We start from the raw sequence: 23,740 nt of genomic DNA on the forward strand, positions 1-23,740 counted from the left end.
TGGCCAGTCTTGTAACCCTTCTTCTCCATTCTCCTCTCAAGATCTTGGGCACGCACACACACGCTTGAGTTTAAGTCAACGGTCTGGGACTTGAACCGCGGTCGACTACATGGGAGTCCAGCGACATAGCAATTGCACCAGATACTAGTCCCTAGTTCTTTCTCTGTTTGCCTTGTTTAATTTTATGTTTAGTTTTTTTAAAACTGCGAAATGTTCAAATTTTTTTATTATTTTGTGAAAATTACGTGGAAACTTCAGATATTTTACTGTTGTTGCTTTTGACAGGCAGTGTTACAAATTAAATCCTTTCTGGAGGATTTTTAGATCACCTAGATTCCAGATAATATGAATTTAGATCCACCTAGATTCCAGATAATATGAATATATAATATGTGTACATACACACATATGTATATACATATATGTTTTATATATATATATATATATATAAACTCTGCAGATGTGATGACAGGTTTTTGGTACCAATTTGTGAGTTATATTTTTCACTATCTTAGTGTTAAGATTTAAGATGGCTTCCCTTGATGTTATTTGTTTTGTGCTGGGAGTATTTCTAGAACCATTATATTGAAGGTTTGGTCCTTTTGGGTTCCATCTTTGTGGAAGGAGGATCTTCTGTTAGCCTCTACTCCCCACCTTATGCTAATTCTGTTTTTTTCTCCTGTTCTTTATACTCTTTGAGGTGGGAAAATCTATACCTATGGTCAAATGTTTAGCACATGTTTATAAAGTGAAAGCCAGCTTCGTTCTTTACTTTTCCACTTAGGGATCCTCTCTTCATTTAATATTTCACTTTCTTCATTTCTTTCTTATCCATGTATTGACATACTTACATTTCTGTGGGGTGGACAGCTAGCCTTCCATGTTTCCTATAGCAAGTATTTTTCTGTGCAAACTTACTGCCTTTGACCTTTTTAAAATAAAAAAAAAATTCTTTATTCACACAGAACATGTGTGCACGCATGTGAGAGTGACAGAGAGGGTACTACATTGTGCAGGTCTGGTTATGCTGCAGTCCCCTTCATCCAGTCTAGCCTGGCAGCTCTTGGTCACATGCATGTGCCCACTGTGTTCCAGGCTGTGTCAGGTGCTCAGGTTGTGGTCACGTGTGGTATCCTACGCCCCTCGAGGAGTGCATTAGCGATGCTCCACAGAGCCAGCATCCCTTTGACCTTTTCACTATAGAGCTACCTATTTCTGCTGTGTGCCTCTGCTCTCTCCATGGATTAGAAGTAGTACAGGGGCTGGTGTGAATCGTCTTTGAATCCTTGGTTTTTATACAGTGGGCATTCAAGGAATGAATCACAAAGGAAAAGATGCTTAATTTTGACCTTATAATGTATGTACAAAAGTTAACTCAAATAAAAAGATCAATTTCAATCTAGAAATATACTTTAAAAAATGAGTTAGCTAGAGGATTAGAATATGTATGTGTATATATTTTTTTAATATGTGAAAATTTATATAACGAAACAAGGAAAGCCCTTTATTTCAGGAGCAAACGATTATCAGTGAAGAATTGCAACTGGTTAACAGATACATGGAAAATTGGTTTTCTTTTCTGTTTCTTTTTTTTTGAGAGTTTTTTTTTTTTTTTTTTTTTTTTTTTTTTACAGGGTTTGTGTTCCCCCATCAAAAGGTAGGGTGTGTGTGCTCGCCAGAAAGAGAGAGACAGAGAGACAGAAAGCGAGAAATCACCACCCCAGGGAGGATGGCCACGCCAAAATCCCTTCTCCTCCATTCTCCTCTCAGGATCTTGGGCACACACGCACATGTACCCGGTATGATTTAAGCCACTGGGTCTGGGACTCGAACTGCAGTCAACTACATGGGAGTCCAGCGACATAGCCATTACGCTAACTGCTGGTCCCAGAAAATTGTTTTTCTGGTAGCCAAAGTTTGCAAATTAAAATAATAATAAGATAATATTTCTCATTTACCATTTTAGGAAAAAAAAAATTTAATTGTCAAAGAGTGCATGCTCTCACCAAAGACAGACAGAGACCGACAGTGAGAGAGAAAGAAGTAGAGAGAAGGAGAAAGCACCTTCTAATGGGATATAGCCACCCTACAGTCCACTCTTCATTTCTCCATCCTGTTGAGAATTTGGGCGCACATATACATGGGCCCAGCATAATTTCAAACTGCTGAGCTGGTTGGCCATGTGGGATCTGGCTCTCTTAACACCTAGGTTATAGGCTAGCCCAGGAAGACTAAACCAGAACAAAACACAACCAAACAACGAATTATAATACCTAGTGTTGGCAAGGAACAGAGTGGTTGAAATAGATGCTCTCGTGTACAGTGTACAGTGTGGAACAGAGCAGTTAAAATAGGCACTCTCATATACAGTTACTGGGAATATGCATTTATAAAAGTGTTTTTGGAGAATATCTAGATAATTTGTGTTAAGCATTAAAATTTATTTTATTATCTGGTCTTGTACTCCTATTTCAGTGCTTAGGAAATCATCCTATACAAAAATATTTTGCAAAATATGTTCTTTATGGAAGTGTTTTTGTTGTTGTTTTTAAAAACATGTTCGTGTGAAAGAGAGGGAGAGGTTGTTTTGACAGGCTCTCAGCACAGTCCTGACCTCCCTGCCGCAGCTCCCTACAGGCCAGGACCACAGGTGCGCCAGAGCTCTTCCTCCGTGTGAGTGGGACCAGGAGCCAAGCCAGCCACCCTCCCACCTGCTCCATTGTGGCGGAGCTGGAGTTTCTGATAGCGGCACAATTTTGACAATGACTTGAATGTCCACCTGACTCATCTATTAAAATAATTCCTTGTTCTATAAAGGAGTTAATGCTAGGCAAAGGGAGAATAGTTAAATCAGTTGTAGTATATTTCTTTGATAGATGTTTCTGTAGATAGCAAATTATTTCTGGAAGTATTAAAAGAGAAAGGGCTGCTTGACCTGTAAGCAGCATCCTTCTTTTACTTGGCTTCCAGGATATTTTCCTTTCTGGGTTTTGTCTTTCCAAACTGACTTTTCCTCCTGCATTTCCTTTTTGTTTCATCTTCGTCTCTCCACTCTCTTAAGACTAGAATACCCCAAAGCTGAACTTTTAAGTTTTCTTCTCTCCTTTGTTCTTTCCATTGATAGTTTCTAATCTCATGGCTTGGAATAATATCTGTAAGCGAAAATAAACATAGATGCTAAAATAAAAAAATTAAAAATAAATGCTGAAATGATAATTGTATGCCGAATTAGTTTTCCATGTAGACTTTCCTTCTGAATTCTAGACCCATACCCAGATGCCTGCTTTACATCTCCGTTTTTATCTGGAGAGCTCTCCCTTGTCGGAACTAAGTTCCTCCTGCTAAGCATTTTCCAGTTGTTCAACCAAATGCTTGGCTTTATCTATGACTGTGCTCTGTGCTTTCTACCCTCTGTCTGGTCTCTGAGGAGGTGATGTCGGTTCTGTAATGCATTCAGACTCTGTTTTCAGAAGGACACCAGAGCAGTGGTTCTCAGTGATTCTCCTAGGGGAGAATGTTTGGAGACATTATTTTGACAATGTTTGGAGACATTCTTGGTTTTCACAAGTAAGGGGAAGAGATTTGGTACTGGCATCTGGTGGGAAGAGGCCAAGGACGTGGCTAGATATTCTAATATATATAAAACAGACCCTTGCCCCCTAAACAGACAGAAAACATGATCTGCCCTAAAATGTTTATGCTATGGTTAAGAAATTGTATGCTGGGCTAGCAGGTGGCGTGGTGGTAAAGGTTGCTGGACTCCCACACGGCCGACCACAGTTTGAGTCCTGGACATGGTGGCTTTCTCACTTTCCTGCTCTATCTCTCTCTCTCTTACACTGTCCTTTTCTGGTCAAATAAATAAATAAATTTTAAAAAAGACACCTTATGCTAGGTTATTATTTGTAAAACATTGGTCATGTCTTGGCATTTCTCTCTCCCATTGCTCACAATCTCATTCAGAGTAAAAAGATCAAAACTTTTTTCTTTATTCATTGTAGTAGGTGCGCACGGAAATCAGAGTGACTGACAGAGAGAGAGAGAGAGAGAGAGAGAGAGAGAGATTAGAGAGATTAGCACCCAGCACATGGTCTGGTCATGTGATTGTCTTCCTCCAACCCTCCAGCCTGTCAGATTTTGTGCACTTGGCCATGTGTCCATTGTGTTTCAGGCCAACTGGGTCAGGGATTTGAACCATGGTTGCCATGTTGGCTCGGGCTTCTCTTTAGCAGCACATTATAGCTGCGCCATGGAGCTAGCTCTAAAATTCTTCTAATAGCCCATAATGTCCTGCAGTACCTGGTCTCTCTGGCCTCATTCTTCTCGCTCCTGTCCTTGCTGTCCTTGGAACACCTCAGGCATCCTCTCCCTGAGGGGCCAATATGCTGGCAGATGCTCTCTGACTAGAATGGTCCCTGTGCGTGGCACCTTCTCATCCTCCACTCTACAGTTATACCTCTACTTTCACCACCTCCTTTCCTTTTGGGCTGTAGTTCTTTGTCTTTTAACATTTTATATCCTGTTTATTGCTTGTATGTCCTCTCCCTTCCATTCCTATAAAAATATAAGCCACCAAAGGGAAGTTTATTATTATTCTTATCATTAACTGGCACAATGTAAGTGCCTGAAATAGAGCTTGGCACAAGATAGTCACTTCATAAATATTGCTTTATTGGTGTTATACAAAAGAAACTCTGAAATACATGAATTACTGCATAACAGTTTAGTCATTGTGATTCCTCTAACAGGACTTTGGATGACTTTTAATGCTTTTTATTAGAAAAAAAGTCATATTTCTGTGATATATGTGTTAATTTTTATAATAGAAAAAAATGAATGACGTGAGTTTTGATGTGGTTAAGTCTTTTGTCTTTTAAAGTGAAATTCAAACATACTATGTTTTATCTATCTTGAAAAATTTTTGAATGTTAGGTTTCTGAAGCAGCATATAAGGTGAATATGATCTTGGTGTTAATATTTCTTGATAAAAACTTAAATATATATATTTTTTTACTTTCAAAGGACTATGATTTAATCTCCAAAGAACCGAAGCCATTTGCATTTGAGGGAAAGGTCCGCGGCCCTATTGTCGTTCCTACAGCAGGAGAGGAAGCACCTGGGAGTTCTGGTAATTTAAGAAAAGGAGTTGCCATGAAGGAGAATGTATCTCCCAAAGATGAAGTTGATAAGAAACCCACCCTTATGGATCCAGGAAAAGATGGCGTAAAAGATAATGACAGAACGTTACAGCAACAGCTAGGTGATCCAAATAGAACTAGTTCATCAGTCCATGGCCTAAACAACGATATTGTGAAGGCCTTGGACCGAATTACGCTGCAGAATATTCCTTCCCAGACAGCCCCAGGTCTTACCGCAGGAGTGAAGAAGGACTATGGCCTCCCTTTCTCTGTCCTGACGTGCACGAAAGTGTGCCCGCACGTGGCCACTTGTGGAAACGTTCTGTTTGAAGGAAGAGCAGTTCAGCTGGGGAAGCTTTGCTGTACCGGAGTTGAGACTGAGGATGATGAAGACACTGAGTCCAATTCATCAGTGGAACAAGCATCCGTTGAAGTTCCTGATGGACCCACGCTCCATGACCCAGACCTCTATATTGAGATTGTGAAAAATACAAAGTCTATCCCAGAATATTCAGAGGTTGCTTACCCGGATTATTTTGGTCACATTCCACCTCCATTCAAAGAGCCTATTTTGGAAAGGCCTTATGGTGTGCAGAGGTGAGTGGCAGGTTTCTTCCCACCTCTACATAAGACCATTGTCAAAATATGAGGCATACTTAAAATATTTTGGGTATTTAGGAAAAAATTTCTCTGACATATATTTTTCCCTTGCTTTAGAAATTTTGTGCTGTTTTGACATTGTTCTTGTGGTTTTACTTTATTTCACTTATTCAAATGAAGCCAGAATAATAAACCTGACCATTGGGTAATTTAGAAATTTTCTATTTAGATTGAATCTCAAAATATAAACACAAATTATTTAATAATCTTGGAATAAATATCACCATGGCAGTATTTAGTAATTTAGTAATTTATCATTTTAACTTAGTATGGGTATATGATTTAAAGATAGGCTATAGGGACCAACAGATGGCATAATGGTAATGTCACCAGACTCCCATTAAGTCAACTGCAGTTTGAGACTCAGATCCAGAGGCTTAAAACTCACGCTGGACTCGTGTATGTGCGTGTGTGCTGAAGATCCTGAGAGGAGAATGGAGGAAAAGGGATTACGGTGTGTCCATTGCCCCTGTGGGGGGGTTTCTCACTTTCCATCTCTCTGTGTCTCTCTGGTGAGAGCATGCACCCTATACCAAAAATCTCTCTCTCTAAAAAAATAAAAAATAAAAAGGAGCTATAAATGAAGCAATGTGGACATTATTATACTATAAAATTTGAAGTTTTAGTTGGAAATACACAGTGTAATTTGGAATTCATAAGAGCAATAATTTATTAAATGTTGTGAAATTATATTACTTTATAAATAGTATTAAATAATCGGTGGGCAGAGGTGAGTGGCAGGTTTCTTCCCACCTCTACATAAGACCATTGTCAAAATATGAGGCATACTTAAAATATTTTGGGTATTTAGGAAAAAATTTCTCTGACATATATTTTTCCCTTGCTTTAGAAATTTTGTGCTGTTTTGACATTGTTCTTGTGGTTTTACTTTATTTCACTTATTCAAATGAAGCCAGAATAATAAACCTGACCATTGGGTAATTTAGAAATTTTCTATTTAGATTGAATCTCAAAATATAAACACAAATTATTTAATAATCTTGGAATAAATATCACCATGGCAGTATTTAGTAATTTAGTAATTTATCATTTTAACTTAGTATGGGTATATGATTTAAAGATAGGCTATAGGGACCAACAGATGGCATAATGGTAATGTCACCAGACTCCCATTAAGTCAACTGCAGTTTGAGACTCAGATCCAGAGGCTTAAAACTCACGCTGGACTCGTGTATGTGCGTGTGTGCTGAAGATCCTGAGAGGAGAATGGAGGAAAAGGGATTACGGTGTGTCCATTGCCCCTGTGGGGGGGTTTCTCACTTTCCATCTCTCTGTGTCTCTCTGGTGAGAGCATGCACCCTATACCAAAAATCTCTCTCTCTAAAAAAATAAAAAATAAAAAGGAGCTATAAATGAAGCAATGTGGACATTATTATACTATAAAATTTGAAGTTTTATTGGGAAATACACAGTGTAATTTGGAATTCATAAGAGCAATAATTTATTAAATGTTGTGAAATTATATTACTTTATAAATAGTATTAAATAATCCCAAATGATGAACATTTGGCATATACAAATACCTTATTTGCTGCAACTGGAATATTTTTTGGTGGTGATAGTGGTTAAGGTTTTATGGGCATGAGTTAGTATCTAAAAAAATAGCTATATGTGTGATAAAAAAAGGAAGACGTTGCTGTGGGTATTTGATTCTCTTTAGACTATAAACTACTTGAAGGCAATAGCTGTGTCTTATTATTTATTTTATCTGTAGCATCTAATGTAATTCTTCATTTTTACTTGGAAACTGTGTGTATGGTGCGGCCAGTTGGCACCTTAAGCTAGAATCCTGACGGCATACACAGAATTCGGGGATGGATTTGTGGGACTGGGCCTGGTCCATGGCTCTGCTGTATCCCAGGCGGTCCCCTACAGAGGCTGTGGACCTTGTGGAGCCCCCCGACGGCCTTAGAAGGCACAGGTGAAACTCAGAGGAAGTATTATGCGGGATGGGCTACCATCTTCCAAGATGTGGCATGTGCACGAAGTGAGAAACATTCACATTTTCTGGATCCCAGTGAAAAGAATGAATGGTTTTGGGAACCAGAAGGTAGGAACAGAAGTGGCCCTATTTACTGCAGCTCTCAGCATCACAATGAGGAACTTTCTGCCTTCTGTCTCTGTACCTCCCGGCCCAGCAGGGTTATAAGTTCTGGTCCCCAAAGTGGGTGCAGTTTTACAACAGGAACATAACAAGGGCACAATATAACTGCAAGCCGTGGTCACGAACTAGGTACTTTAGACTCCACACGTCCAGTAGGAAGAGGTTTTACCACTGTCGTTTTATTTTTAAGTTTGAATTTCTCACTGCGTCACAATCCTTCTGATACACTACTTTTTGGTAGTTTCTTTCTTTTTTTATAGAATAAAAAGTAAATTATACTTAGTTGTATAAGGGGTAGGTTAAATATATCAGGATTGCACTTTTTTTAAGTATCTCTTTTCATATAATACTATCATACCTTTAAATGTCTTTCCTGATATTTAAATTTTTTTAATTAGAATCTTTGGCTTCTTTTGAGTTTAAGGTTATGCTATATGTGGTTAGATATAAACTATTAGGTCGCTGGGAAAGTCATGACATGTTTTCCTGTTTTTCTATGCAAAAATGCGTCCTGACTTCCCTGACGACCCAATATGTGAAAGCTAGTGTCCGTTAATCATGTAGAAGTATCTCATGCAGGAGACTAGTGTTAGATTTGCTTGAAGCTAAGGACACTTACCAGCGTTTCGTATATTAGAATTATTTTAGCAAACTTCTCTCGCTCTGCTCTGGATAAATCTATAAATCACAATTTTATTCTGTTTTATCTTTAGCTGAGAAAGACAAACTTGAAATTTAAATCAGTTTGTATAATTTACTTTCTTTTTAAGAATAAGTTATATAGGGAGCAGCAGAAGGAGTAATGATTATGTCACTGGACTCCCACATGGCCGACCCCAGTTCAAGACCTGGACCCAATGGCTTGAAACACGTGGGGGTGCGTGTGCATGCCCAAAATCCCGAGGGGAGAATGGAAGATAAGGAATGTGTGACTGACTATCTGCCCTGGGGAGTGATTTCTTGCTTTCTGTCTCTCTGTCTTTCTCTGTCTCTCTGGCGAGTACAAGTATCCTATAGCAAAAATCTCTCTTAAAAACAAGACAAAACCCAAAATATAAGAATAAATTATATATAAGGTGACTTGAAAAAGTTTGTGAAAGGGTTACGTTGTAACATAGTAGTTACTAGGGAGCTGAATCTTACATGGTCTACCACAGGCCCTTGTGCATGCATGCCCCAAATCTCAGTAGCAGAGAAGGGATTGGAGAGTGACTGCTCCAGTGGAGGAGGGGGAGTTCCTTCTTTTCCCTCTTTCTCTGGCGTGTGCATGTGCCCTCTGGCAATTAAAACAGAAAGTTTGTGTAAAAAATGGAATGACAGTACAAGTTTATATTGGCACAGAAACATTTTGAAATCCATGCATGGGGCCAGCAGGTGGCATGGTGGTTAAAGTCCTGGACTCCCACATGGCCGTGGCTGACTGCAGTTCAAGTCCTGGACCTGGCGGCTTGCTTTCTTACTTTCTCTTTCTCTCTCTTTTATGAGTTGGCATGCCCTATAACAAATTAAAAAGTAATAAAAATAGGGACTAGCAGTTAGTGTAATGGCTATGTCACTGGATTCCCATATAGTCGACCATGGTTCGCGTCCCAGACCCGGTGGCTTAAAACTCACACCCGGTGCGTGTGCATGTGTGCCCAAGATCCCAAGAGGAGAATGGAGGAGAAGGGATTGTGGCGTGACCATCCTCCCGGGGGGGGATTTCCCACTTTATGTCTCTCTCTATCTGTCTGGCGAGTGCACACGCCCTATAGCAAAAACCTCTCAAAAAAAATAAAATAAAAATAATTCTTTTTTTAAAAAGTCCATGTATAGTTTTTGTTATTGTTGTTTTTTCTTTTTGCTGTTGGATGCATACACTCACTAGAGAGGCAGAGACAGAGAGAGAGAAAATGAGAAATCACCTCCCTGGGGGGATGGCCATACTACAACTCTTCTCGTTTCCCTGGGATTTGAGGCACACACATGTGCCTGGGCTGATTTTCAAGCTGCTGGTCCAGGACTCAGCTGGCTCAGTTGGCCATGTGGGATTGACCTTAATTTCCATGCCACCTGCTGGCCCCATGAGTAACATGCATGCATGTATGTATGTATGTATGTATGTATGTATTTATTTATTTGATAAGTATTTTCCATGAACTTTGAAGACTCTGGGTACTATACATAGCTTTGTATTATACTAGCAAGTTTTTATATTTTTTAAATGTTTATTTATCTTTTTTAAAGAGTTATTTATTTGATTCTATTTATTCATTCATTTATTTTTTAATTTGACCAGAGATAGAGAAGGGGAAAGTGCAAAAGCAAGCCAGCAGGTCTGGGACTCGAACCATGTTGACCCTGTGGGAGTGTCCAATGCCTTAACCACCATGCCACCTGGTGGCTCCACTAGCAAATTTTTGTGGGCCTTAGACCTGGAATTCCTGACAGCTCAGGCTTTAGGATCCTAATGAGCATCCAAATGTTCTGGCTGCATTTTAGTGCCACCTGGTGGTGATTGTCTTCCTTGGCTTAAATATTGATAGAGAAGATGGTGGGTTTTGAATGGCTTAGTTTTGTAGCACATTGGCAGGGATCTTAGGAGTTTTCCAGTTAATTAGTGTTCATTTTGTTGGGCTGATCCAGGGAGTAATTAGGCCTAGAAAATTACGAGGACAGGGACCATCTCCTTTCCCTGGCTCGGATGTTCATTTCCCTGACTCTACTTTCATTTCCCACCATGTGAGGGGGATTTTGCAGAACATGAAAGCTGAATGTAGTTGTGTTTTAGTTAAATTTCAGCTAGGCAGCTTTTAAAAAACCGCCTTCTTATCTAATCTCTGGCTTCTCAGATCCTTGCGACTTCTAATAATGACACTATTATATATTCAAAATTATTCACCTAAGAGTTTGATGGTGAGCCCACAACTTTCTATGTAGAAAAGTGTTCAAAGGCTTGTTTTTTTTTTTTTTTTCTTTTTTACTTTTTGTTTTCACTATTGGATTTGTGGTTATTTTCTAAAACTCGGACTCTGATAAGTATCGTTTTGTGTCTTGTTATGCACTGACAATTTTTTTTTGTATGTAAAATAGATACACAGAGAAATGATTGTTTTAATTTTGAGAAAGTTTTATTATACACTTTTTTCATTCAAAACTTCTTTTGGAGAAAGTTGTGTATTGGCATATAATAATCAATTTTGATGGAACTTCTCTTTTATGGCTTTATGACAAAAATCGCCCAAGATATTGAGAGGCTAATACATCAGAGTGATATCATAGATCGAGTTGTATATGACTTAGATAACCCAAAGTAAGTTGGAATTTTACAAACTTTTATTCGTTTTATTTTTACTTTAAATTTTCAGTGTTATGTCTGAAAGATAGAAATTATGGTTAACTTTTGCCTATTTTATCCTTGATATGTTTTCATCCTTTGACCGGGATACAGTGTTTATGATAAACTATGTTTACTTATTTAAGTTGAATATATCACAAGTTTTTGTGTTTAGGTAGACTTTCAATGGGTTTAAGGTAAAGGTTACGAATTGATTCTATATTTTTAAAAAACTAAAATAACCTCTTAAGAGCATAGAGATTTCATATTAAAAGCTCATTTGTGCTACAGTATGAGGGAAAGGGTCTTCAAAAACTTCATGAAAATGTGTGTTATAAAAAAAACTAAGAATTAAAATTTTTATACCAAAATAGTACATTAATTTCATTTTGTGTTAACTTTATTGAGGTCCCCTCATATTGACCCTTCGTTTTCTTAGTACAGCAATAGCAGTCTCTTATTTATTTGTTTACTTATGTTATTGCTGTAGAGCATGTGTGCTCCCTGGAGAGAGACCAAACGAGAAATTATTCCCCAGGGGTATGCACACACCTCAGTTCCTTCTCCAGTCTCCTCTTGGATAAAAATCATAGGAGCGGTTTTTATTTTTATGGGCATACATGCACATGTGCTTGGTGTGATTTTCAAGCCATGGGTCTGGGACTTGAACTGCCTTCAGCAATATGGGAGTTCAGTGCCTTCACCGCCACGCCACCTGCTGGCCCCCAGTAACGATATACTTCAAATCTGTAAGTGTAACCTTCTATTTTGTTCACCTGTTTAAATTTTAATACACTTACTTTGAAATTTATGTAGTTACATTATTCCCGAAGAAGGAGATGTTTTGAAGTATAACTCCAAATTCGAATCTGGGAATCTGCGCAAAGTAATCCAAATTAGAAAGTAAGTCACTTAGAATTTTCTCAATTCGTGTGTGTACTAATACTTTCCTGATTTTTATTAGATGTCTCTAATCTCTATTTTCAGAAATGAATATGATCTTATTCTGAACTCAGATATAAACAGCAATCATTATCATCAGTGGTTTTACTTTGAAGTCAGTGGTATGCGGCCAGGCGTTGCTTATCGGTTTAACATCATTAACTGTGAAAAGTCCAACAGTCAGTTTAACTATGGTAAGACAATTTTATTTTCCAATTGACAGGGCATGCAGAGCAACTTAACTGTAGGACAGAAATTAAAAAAAATAATCAGTGTTATTAATGTTCACTTTTTTTCCTCAAAATTCTGATATTATGCAAAATTCAAAAGATGACATTTTGATTTGTTGGTGAGGCAAACTCTTTATAATGTAAAGGGTACATTGATTTAATCCAAATTGAATACAACTAAATATTTATTAGGTATGCTGCAGTGGTTCTACCTCAGCATGTAATTCTTCTTCTTTAGCCTGCTAATATGGTATGTTAACTTGGTTTATTTTAAAATATTGAACAAGCCTTGCTTTTTCAATCTATGGAATAAAGTTCTCTTGATGTATATAATTACTAATATTTTGTTAAGAATTTTTGCACTCACACTCAGGAGGGCTATTGGCCTCAACTTTACTTTTTGTGTCCTTTTTCTGGTATAACAAAGTGAGTTGGGAAACGTTCCCTCTCTTACTTTCTGAAAATACTTAAAACAGCTTAAAATTTTAAGTTATTTATTTATTATTTTGCTATAGGGCGTGTATGCTGGCTGGACAGAGAGAGAGAGAGAGTGAAAAATCACCTCCTAGAAGGGATGCCCATGTCGCAGTCCCTTCTCCATTTTCCTCTTGGGCTTTAGGGCACGCACACACACATGCCTGGTGACCAGTACCATGTGGGATCCAGTGTCTCAACTACATGCCACCTGCAGGCCCATCAGTGATTTATTATTTCAGATATGTGTATTCTGATTAAAGCTTCGGTGATTATTTTGATTTGCATGGCTAGTAAGGAATATAGTCTTTCAGATTTCTTACTTTTGTAATATTAGTGAGTAACTACCAATCATTGAATGCAGTATTTCTCAGAAACTTTTGTTTATTGACTTTAAGCCTTCATATAACTTTTAAAAACTCCTTAATTGAAACTCATTTAAAGTATTACCAAAGCAAGTAGCCTCATGTTTTCCTCATGTAACTTATAGTAAGATGTTAACATATTTTTATAGAGGAAAAGAACAATTAATTAAATATAATTTTATTTGGATATTGGGTGTTCCTTAAGGGTAAAAATACAAGGCCAGCAGATGATGTGGTAGTTAAGGCACTGGGTCCCATACGGCCAGCTCTGCAGTTTGAGTCCTGAATCCAGCGGCTTAAAAAGACACACTGGGGTGTGTGTGCATGGGTGCCCAAAGTCCTGAGAGGAGATTGGAGGAGAAGCAATTTTGGTGTGGCCATTCCCCCGGCGGGGTCTTGGGGAGGTGACTTCTTCTTTTTTTTTTGGAGAGGTTTTTGCTATAGGGCGCGTGTGCTCGCCAGACAGAGAGAGACAGAGACAGAAAGTGAGAAATCACCCCCCCAGGGGGGATGGTCATGCTGCAATCCCTTCTCCTCCATTCTCCTCTCGGGATCTTGGGCATGCATGCACACGCACCTGGCGTGAATTTTAAGCCACCGGGTCCGGGATGCGAACCATGGTCGACTACATGGGAGTCCAGCGACATAGCCATTACACTAACTGCTGGTTCCCTAGGAGGTGACTTCTTACTTTCTCTTTCTCTCTGTCTCTTTTCTGTGAATGTATGAAGAGTACCCTGTGGCAAAAATCTAAATATATATGCATATTTATTTCTGATATGTCAGTAAGATTTTTCAAATAGTGCTTCAAGTAGATGACATTTCTAAATATTAAATACATTTGTTTATTCATTTAAACAGTAGTGCTCTTAGGCTGGTCTCTTAGGGTAGTGGTTATGCACTGTAGATGAGAAGCTGGATTCAGCATGTCCGACTGGGACTCGCTGATGTCCTGGTCGCTTGAAAAACAGGTAAGGCATGCATCCTCCCACCCAGGATCATGACTGAATGGAGAACTAGGAGAGTAAGGGTTATGGTGTGACTAGAACCCAGGAGAAGGATGCTTTCTCTGTCTCTCATGCACACATGCATGCACATGACTTCTGGGATAAACATTCCAAAAAACAATACTACTATTAATAGTTGAAACTTCACTAGGTATTTTCAATTAAAAATACACTTTTGGAAACAATGCTTCTCTGATTAAAAAAACAAAAACAAAAACTTATCCCTCTGTGTGATAGATAAAATAATTTCTTAAACTTTTTAAATGAGTTAAATTCTGTAACTAAAACTAAATCAAAGCAATGAGACAGATGGCTGCTTTATTTTAAAATTTCCTCTCTTTCTTCCCTCTTCTCATTTGGATATTCTTATATGTATATCACACTTTCCAAACTCACTTTGTAGAGAATTTGGAAAGCAAAATGGTGTTAAGAAAAAAATTAAAACCATGACAGTGAATTATAGAAATAGTCACTTTAACAGTTGTTGTTTCCTACCAGTCTTTTTGTTTTAAATTTTAAATATTTATTTATTTAATTCCATTTGTTATTATTTTTTTGTTATTATTTTTAATTTTGCCAGAGAGAGAGAGGGAGAGACAGAGAGAGAGAGAGAAGGGAAAGCGAGGAAGTAAGTTGCCAGGTCCAGGACTCAAACTGTGGTCAGCCATGTGGGAATCCAGCACTTCTAACCACCATGCCACCTGTCAGCCCCGCTACCAGCCTTTTTAATAATGTAATATGTAATTTCTACAACTACATATACATATATATTTATTTTAAAAAATAAGGCTTATAACCCAAGAAATATCATTTTCTATATTTTAGATAAACATTATATAATCTACATTTCCTCATTAAATATTCCTCTGAAACAGATTTGGTTTTTTTAAGAGACATTTTTTACTCTAGGGTGCATGTCCTCACCAGAGAGACAGAGAGATAGAAAATGAGAAATTGCCCCTCCATGGGGGATGGCCACACTACAGTCCCTTCTCCTCCCTTCTCCTTTTGGGATCTTAGGCACGCAGGCACATGTGCCTGGTGTGAGTTTTAAGCCTCTAGGTCTGGTACTTGAACTGTGGTTGACTACATGTGAATCTTGTGACATAAACGTTAGCCATTTGTTGGTTCCTAAAACAGAGTTGTAATGGGCATCCTATGAAGGTACTATAGTTATCTAAAACTTTCTTTGTTAGACATTTAAGTAGTTTCCTTTACTTTCCATTTAAATATTGCAGAGATGAATATTGTAGTGTTACACTTAAATATTTGTGTGTGTAATTATTTGTCTACAAATTCATATAAGTGGAATTTCTTTATCTTTATGTCTAGTTGTAAATGTGTTTTTTGAAAATGATAAAACAGTGGATGTTTAATTTGCAAAATCTGGTAAATTAAAAAGTGTAGAGAAGAAACTCTAGGATGGAAGGAAGAAGAAAACCTCAGGAAAAACCACTGTTAAACATGTTATTTATCCTTAAACATTTTCACTTTTTTTTAAAAAGAGATTGTTGCTACATTATGCATGAGCTCACCAAAGAGACAGAGCCAGAGAGAAAGAAAACGAGAAATCATCCCACAGGGGATGGTGGCCACACCACAATCCCTTCTCCTCTGGGAATTTTGAGCATGCTCACACACAAGTCTGATGTGAGTTTCAAGCCTCCGGGTTTGGGACTTGAAATATGGTCAGCCATGTGGGAATCCAGTGGTTTGACCATTACACTATCTACTGGTCTCATGTTCATATATTTTTAAAATTAAATTTCACCCTTTTACAGATTTGTGATTTTAACATGACAACTCATTTGTAACACTACAGTTTTTGTTTTTTACTACATAGTAATTAATAACAATTTTTTCATGCCATTAATTATTATTCAGCAACATCATTAATAATGTCTGAATAATATTCTATTGAGTGAGGTAAAACAAATTATTTAAATGATAACAGATTAATGATGATTTAAGTTTCTTCAGCATTTCAGTATTATAAATTATATTGCAGTAGGTATCCTAAATTTTTTCATCTCTGATTATGGTTCTGATTTTTGCTTTGCCATTAATTTCTCTAAAAAAGAATTTCTGAAAGAGAATGAACATATGTTATCAAAGACTAGGCAAAATGGGTTACAGTGATGGTAGAAGTTTTAAATTTGTTCATCCTTTTAAAGTGCATTGATAGTATGCTTTCAGTGTTTATATTTAACTTCATCCATCTGGACTTATTTTGGTATTTTCTGTTAATTGGGATTTGATTTAATCCTATTCTTGGTAGTTAAGTAGCTAAAACTAAACTCATTTTCTCGAATGAGTTCTAAAATGTCGTTTGAATGAGTTTTAAAATGTTCATCACACATTTCACATGTATACCTCGTTTGTAACTGTGCACCTGACCCTTTAGTACAAGAAGGGTGGGAATATGCTTGGAAGCCAATATATTACATTGTTGCTCTGTTTTGGCTGTTACAGAAAATGATCAGGTAGGTCAGAAAGACAAATTAGAAACTGATTGATAAGGTATCACCATAACTAGCTTAATTTCTCACTTCTTGAATTTGAATCGAATTATTCTGACCTTTTAGTTATATTCTATGTCCCCATTGATTTGAAACGCCATTTTCATATGTCATGGTCCTACCTAAACCCTAGCATTTGTTTGGGGACTATTTATGCTCTAGTACCACTTTGTTAAATTATGTTGATTTATAATGCAGTTTAACATTCTATAGCTTTTTTGAAAAGAGATTTAAAATCTGTTTCTACTAATATTTTTTGAATAATTTATTCTGAATATTATTTATAATAATTTTATCAAGGGCCAAAACTTTCTATTAGGTTAAATTTATACAATAATGTGCAAGAGATTTTTTTTTTAATGTTAAGTCTTGTTCCTAAGCAACATTGTGTGTTCGATTCACTCATATATATATTTTTTTCTTTTGAGAGGTTTTTGCTATAGGGCCCATGCACTCGCCAGAAAGACAGAGGGAGACAGAGAGACAGAAAGCAAGAAATCACCCCCCATGGGGGATGGCCACGCCGCAATCCCTTCTCCTCCATTCTCCTCTTGGGATCTTGGGCACGCACGCACATGCGCCCGGTGTGAGTTTAAGCCACTGGGTCTGGGACTTGAACCGCGGTCAACTACATGGGAGTCTGGTGACATAGCCATTACACTAACTGCTGGTCCCCACTCATATTTTTAAAATTATTTATTTAATTTTATTTATTCATTCATTTTAATTTTACCAGAGAGAGAGAGAGGGCGAAAGTGAGAAAGCAAGCCACCAAGTCTGGGACTTGAACCATAGTTAGGCATGTGGCAGTGTCCAGCATCTTAACCACCATACCACCTGCTGACCCTGATTCACTCATATTTTTTAATAGCCTCACCCAAGTTTTTTAGTTTGCTTTAACACTTTTCTATTTACTTTTTTTTCCCCCAGAGGGCATGCTTTCCAGAAAGAGAGACAGAGGGCATGCTTTCCAGAAAGAGAGACAGAGAGGGAGAGGTAACCCCTAATGGGGCATGGTCACACTGCAGTCTCTTTTTTCTTGTCTCCCCATCCTGTTGGGACATTAGGCATGCATGCACATGTGCCTGGCATAATTTTCAAGGCACCGAGGCAAGAATTTAAAGAGTGGTTGGCCCTGTGGATCTGACTCCCTTAACCACTAGACCACAGAACTGGCCCACTTTTCTGTTTACTTTTGTTAAGTATTTTATTTACTTTTTGTTTCTGTTATGAAAACGTACTCCTTATGTTTCCTACTATTTATTAAGAAAGCTTTTTTTTTTTTTTTTTAAGAGGTTTTTGCCTTGTAGTGCATGTGCTAGGGGGAGGGGATGGGGAGAGAGAGAGAGAGATACAGTGAGATAAAGTGAGGAATGATTCATTCCCCCAGGGGTAATGGCCGTGCCACAATCCATTCTCTTCTCAGGATCTTGGACACACATGCACACTCATTCTGTGGAATTTTCAAGCCACCATGTCTGGGACTCGAATGACAGTTGAACATGGAGGAGTCCAGCAACACAACTGGTATGCCATCCGCGGGCCCCGAAAACTGTTTTTTTTTTTTTTTAACTTGAGAATCAACCTTTTTTACTGAACTTATTAGTTCTCATAGTTCTTAGTTAATATTTTTGATTTTTTTGGTAGGCATCTAGAATTTCCATTATTAATAGTTATTGTGAGGACAGGGGGTTAGGTATAGTGGTTAAGGCACTGAACTACTATATGGCTAACTGTGGTTCGAGCCTCAGACTGGTGCCTTGAAAATCATTCCAGATGCTTGTATGTGCATGCCCAAAAATCTAAAAAGGAGAATGGAGAAAAGGGATTATGGTGTAGCCTTCCTCCATGGGGGGTGATTTCTCACTTTCTCTCTGTCTCTGCCAATCACGTGCGCCCCATAGCAAAAATCTGTTTTTTTAAAAAAATGTTATATTATGTGCCTTTCAGTGTTTTATTGTTTTTAGATAGAACTTTGAGAATGTTTAAAATAGAAATATCCTTGTTTTATTTTGAGTTTAATGGAAATGCTGTTAATATTTACATTAAGCATCTTAAATACTTGTTTTGAGATACATAATACACACATTTATAAATGAATGTAATAGGACCATATGATGCTATGACCTATTGATGATTATTATATTAATACTTTTATTAATTGACTATCTTTTGAATTTCAGTAATAAATACACTTGGCTATGTGACTTGCTCTTTTAATATACCTATTTTTGATTTATTAGTATTCTGTTTAAATGTACATCATAGGTTATAAATTATACAAATCAATTTCCTTTTTGCAAGGCTGTGCCTGTCCAGTTTTGAAAGCAGACTGATGCTCACTGTGGACACTCAAAGGAAAATTTCCCACCCCATATTCTGGAGCAGTTTAAATAACGTTAGGATGTTTTCAAGAAATTTTAAGACTGTACCTCTGAAACTGTTTTGATTTTCTCCTTTTGGAGAAGGGAAAAAGAACAAGGTGCTTCTGGATAGAAGGATTTTCTGTGACTCAGTATGGTCATAGTTTTCTGTTTTCATTGACGTAGTCTTGATAATTTAAATTTTCTTATATAAATGACATTTAGATTATTAGAACTCAGTAACATAGATTTATATGTGGTATATGTAATATGTATACTTTGCTTATTCCTTTACCTTTTTTCTTTTGTTTTTTTTTTTACTTAAAATTTAATTTTGTTTTGTTATTTTATTATTTTAAAAACTTGGCTCTTATTCATTATTTTCTTTAGAAGTTTTATCATTTATTAATTTCTCCTTTCACCTCGCTACAGATTTGATGTCTTTTTCTCTTTGACAGTTAATTTACTTAAATTTATTTTTATTTGATGATAAAAGCATTTAAGTTTTGCATTTGCTCTTGATTACAACTTAATTCTGTATCCCCACTCCATTTTAATATTATAATCTTGTTACTTTCTGTATGATTTCTAATTCTGTATAGTGTTGGTATCCTTTTTGACCCAAACATTTATGAAAGGTTTTGTTATATTTTTTGACTGAATCATATTGGTAAAAAACTCTGTTACTTTTAAATTTTAATTAATTTTTGTTTGTAAAAATGGAATTTACAATTTGCAGTGATTTTTTTTGTGGTTTAATATTTGGTCAGTTTTTTTTCACTGACATTTGAAAAATAGTATATTTTCTTTGTAGGCGGTATAATTTAATATACACTGTTAGTTTAATCAAGAGGAAAAACTATTTTTTTACATTTCTAATACTGCTGTCACTAAATGGATTGGGATTTTCCCTGCGCATTCTAATTCTCCTACACTCTGGATATCAACCAGTTGTCATATAATTCCTATATGACACCAACTCCTTGGTGTTAGTGTAGACCTCCTGGGATAAAGGCTTAGTTCCCTAAGACTTCCATCTCACTTCAAATGCTGGTGTAAAGTCTGCAGGTACTACACTTCTGCCCCATTTGACTATATGTCAGGGCTTCTCATGACCCCCCTCAGTCAGTAATTTATAACAGGGCCTCACAGAACTCAGGAAAACACTAACATTTACCAGTTGATTATCAAAAGATGGGATAACGAATACAAATGAATAGGCAGGTGCAGTGATGCACAGGGTGAGGCCCAAAGAGTCCTGAGTGCGGCAGCTCCTTCTGTAAAGGAATTGGAGGACACCACGCTTCTCCCATGTGGATGTGTTCACTGACTCAGAAGCTTTCTGAATCCCATACTTAAGGGATCTTTTTTTTAAAAATGGAGACTTCATCATCTAGGTATGATTATTTATTAGCCTCATCTCCAGCTCCTCTCCTCTCCCTGGAGGATGGGCGAGGTGGGGCTGAAAGTTCCATGCTTCTTTTTCTGGCTTCGTCTTTCTGGTGATCACTCGGTCCAGGGTCCCAACAAGAGTCAACCTCATTAGAACAGAAGATGCTTCTGTCATCCAGGAAATAGGAAGAGATTTAGCTCTGTATCAGAAACTGGAGTCAAAGACTAAATAGTAGGGCAAAAGATGCTTTTTAACACCCCTGTCACTCAGGAGATCATAAAGGTTTCAGGAGCTCCGTAAGGAACTGAGGGACAGAGACCAATACAGGTTAAGCATTCCTATTCAAAACTCTGAAATCTGAAATGCTACAAAATCTAAGACTGTTTAAGTGTCTACATTATGCCACAAGTGAAAAATTGCACACCTGATCTTATGTGACAGGTCACAGTAAAAAATACTGTAGTACAAAAATATCAAATAAAATTGCTTTTAGGTTATGTGCATAAGGCATATATGAAACATAGATGATCCATATTTAGACCTGGGTCCTGTCCTCAAGATACCTCAGTATGCATGTGCAAATATTCCAAAATTGAAAAAATATTGTAAACCCAAAACACTTTTGGTAACAAGCATTTTGGATAAGGGATACTCAACTTACATGTATTTCTTATTTCACATTCAGCGTTTTGGATTAATTTGTTTAGTTTCGTGTATCCTACTCAAATAAGCCTTAATAAAAAGTTAGCAATCAGAAAAATTTAGCAGTCTTTAAGTTCTGTTATGGTTCTGTCAAGGCCTCATGACAATTTGCTTTTTCTATTTCAGTGCAGTGTTCTTTGTCACATAGAAATTTAGAACTTTTCTATGTTCTGCTGCTTTTTTCTTCAATAGTATAAAATAATGAAATTTAGTCTAGTTAGTAACTTTTGCATTGAGTTTTATTTTTATATAGTTTTGTTTTGAATTTCCTTGATATTATTACCTATTGTTTTTCATAATAGAAGTTGGATTTTGTTGTTTAGCCATTTGTCTTTTTTTTTTTTTTAAGTTTATTTTTTCCGTAAGAGAGGAAGGCAGAGAGAGAAAGAGAATCAGACACCCTCGGTTGGGTGTTCACATCTGCCAGCCAGAGTCATGGGCGTGCATGAGTGAACCTGGCGTGTACGAGGAAAGCTTAGGGTGAGAATCTGGGACCATTCCGTAAGTGGCTTCTGCATCATGGAGTATTGCATCACTGCTGTGCTATCATGCCTGACCAACCTCCTGTCTTAATAAATGATTTTAATCTATTTAAAATTCTTGTTAGTAATTGATATGTTTGCTTTTTAAAAAATAGTTTATATTTATGTACATCTTTAGGATGTTGTGTGGTATTTCCTTTATCTGTGAAATCCAACATGTAAAATATAAGAATATAAGACCAGGAGGTGATGTGGAGGTTAAGGTGCTGGATCCCACATGGATGACTGTGGTTTGAGTCCTGGATGTGGTGACTTGAACATTATGCTGGGTGCATGTGTGTGTGTGCCCAAAATCCTGAGAGGAGACTGGAGGGGAAGAGGTTGTGGCATAGCCACAGTGATTTCTCATTTTCCCTCTCTCTCAGTCTCTCTCTGGCAAGCACACATGCCCTGTAATAAAAGAAATAAAAAAAATATATTAAAAAAACTTTTAAAAATATATAAAAATAGATTATGAGGAATATTCTTCTCCGTCTTGCTCCATCTGTCTTGAGTAGAGATTTTGTCTAGATTTTTGAGAAGAACTTTTCTATTGTGAGTTTTCATTTTATTTTTGTATTTTTGTAAGTAATTATAATAGAAAGATAGAAGAAGGTAGAAAGTTGTTTAAGCAGATATAATTTTTTTCTGTGAAACTCCAACATTAGGTTCGTTAGGTTAATACAACATAACACAAATCTTGGTTTGTCTTAATACCAACAGACCCTGAAGAAAGAGATCTATTTATCTTTCTAGGTATCTTATATATTTAACATACATTTTGGGCATTTGTGTGTCTTCTTTGAGAACTATTGGTTCATTCAGTTTTTCCAGTTGTTAATTGAATAACTTGCCTTTTTTTTTTTTTTTTTTTTTTTGTTCAGTTTTTTTTGCAGGGCACATGTACTTGCCAGAAAGACAGAGAGAAACGATCCCCCCCCCCTCCATTTTGTAGGTTGTCTCTTTGCTCTGTTGATTGTTTCCATTCCTGTGTAGAACCTTTTTATTTTTTACTTATAACTCCATTTGCCTGTTTTTGCTTTTGTGGCCCATGGTCTTATTTATTATTCCTATTTCCCAGAGAGTTCATGCAGCCTGCAGAGTGAGACAGGGAGAAAAGGAGAGGGAGAAAGCACCTCCAGTGGGACATGGTCATGCTTCAGCCTTTTCTCTTCCATTTCTCCATTCTGTGGGGATTTGGGGCATGAACACACATGTGCCTGGTGTGATTTTCAAGCTACCAGGGCTGGGAATTGAAAGGCATGGTTGGCCACATAGGATCTGGCTCCCTTCACTGGCTTGAGACCTATATTTTGGTAAAATAGAAATCAACATCATAAGCATTATAACTAGTCGCGAAATTAATATTGTGGTCATCAGATCTATTTTGAATTCATTTCAGGTATGTTGCTGAGGACTGATGAAAATACTTGAAGTGAAAACTTTTTTAGCTGACAGTATTATTTGTCATATGTGATTGAAATGAAAAAGTACTATTAATTTAGGAGAGTAGCTTATTGTCTAAATATTTTTCTTTGTTTATAGATTGGGACTTGATGGTTGGGAGAGTATTTAAGTGTTGGATTCTAGAAAAATGTGCTCAGTAGAAGTCTTGTTCTTCTTTTTTTGTTTTTCTTCTCTTTTTTTGGAGAGGTTTTTGCTATAGGGTATGTGCGCTTGCCAGAAAGACAGAGAGAGACAGAGAGACAGAAAGCAAGAAATCACCCCCCAGGGGGCATGGCCATGCCGCAATCCCTTCTCCATTCTCCTCTTGAGATCTTGGGCACACACACGCACACGCGCCCGGGCGTGAGTTTAAGCCGCCGGGTCCAGGACTTGTACCACAGTCGACAACCTGGGAGTCCAGCAACATAGCCATTCTGCTAACTGCTGGTCCCTAGAAGTCTTGTTCTTTATTAGTGCCATAGAATAGGAGCAAGCTGACTCTTGATTTTGTTTCTAATTGTACTTTTCCTTGATATATA

General features: G+C 37.2%; 1 protein-coding gene across 1 annotated transcript in view; it reads left to right on the forward strand.

Annotated features, from left to right (window-relative positions):
* Window positions 1-23,740, forward strand: part of AGTPBP1 (ATP/GTP binding carboxypeptidase 1) — a 134,753-nt gene that overhangs the window by 81,695 nt on the left and 29,318 nt on the right. Inside the window, exons 13-16 of the mRNA XM_027775591.1 lie at window positions 5,023-5,735; window positions 11,132-11,215; window positions 12,056-12,142; window positions 12,227-12,375. Of these exons, the coding sequence (XP_027631392.1) occupies window positions 5,023-5,735; window positions 11,132-11,215; window positions 12,056-12,142; window positions 12,227-12,375 (1,033 nt within the window). The remainder of the gene's footprint in view (window positions 1-5,022; window positions 5,736-11,131; window positions 11,216-12,055; window positions 12,143-12,226; window positions 12,376-23,740) is intronic.

This window comes from Tupaia chinensis, unplaced genomic scaffold (assembly GCF_000334495.1).
Source record: "Tupaia chinensis unplaced genomic scaffold, TupChi_1.0 Scaffold000007_1, whole genome shotgun sequence".
NCBI lineage: Eukaryota > Metazoa > Chordata > Mammalia > Scandentia > Tupaiidae > Tupaia > Tupaia belangeri.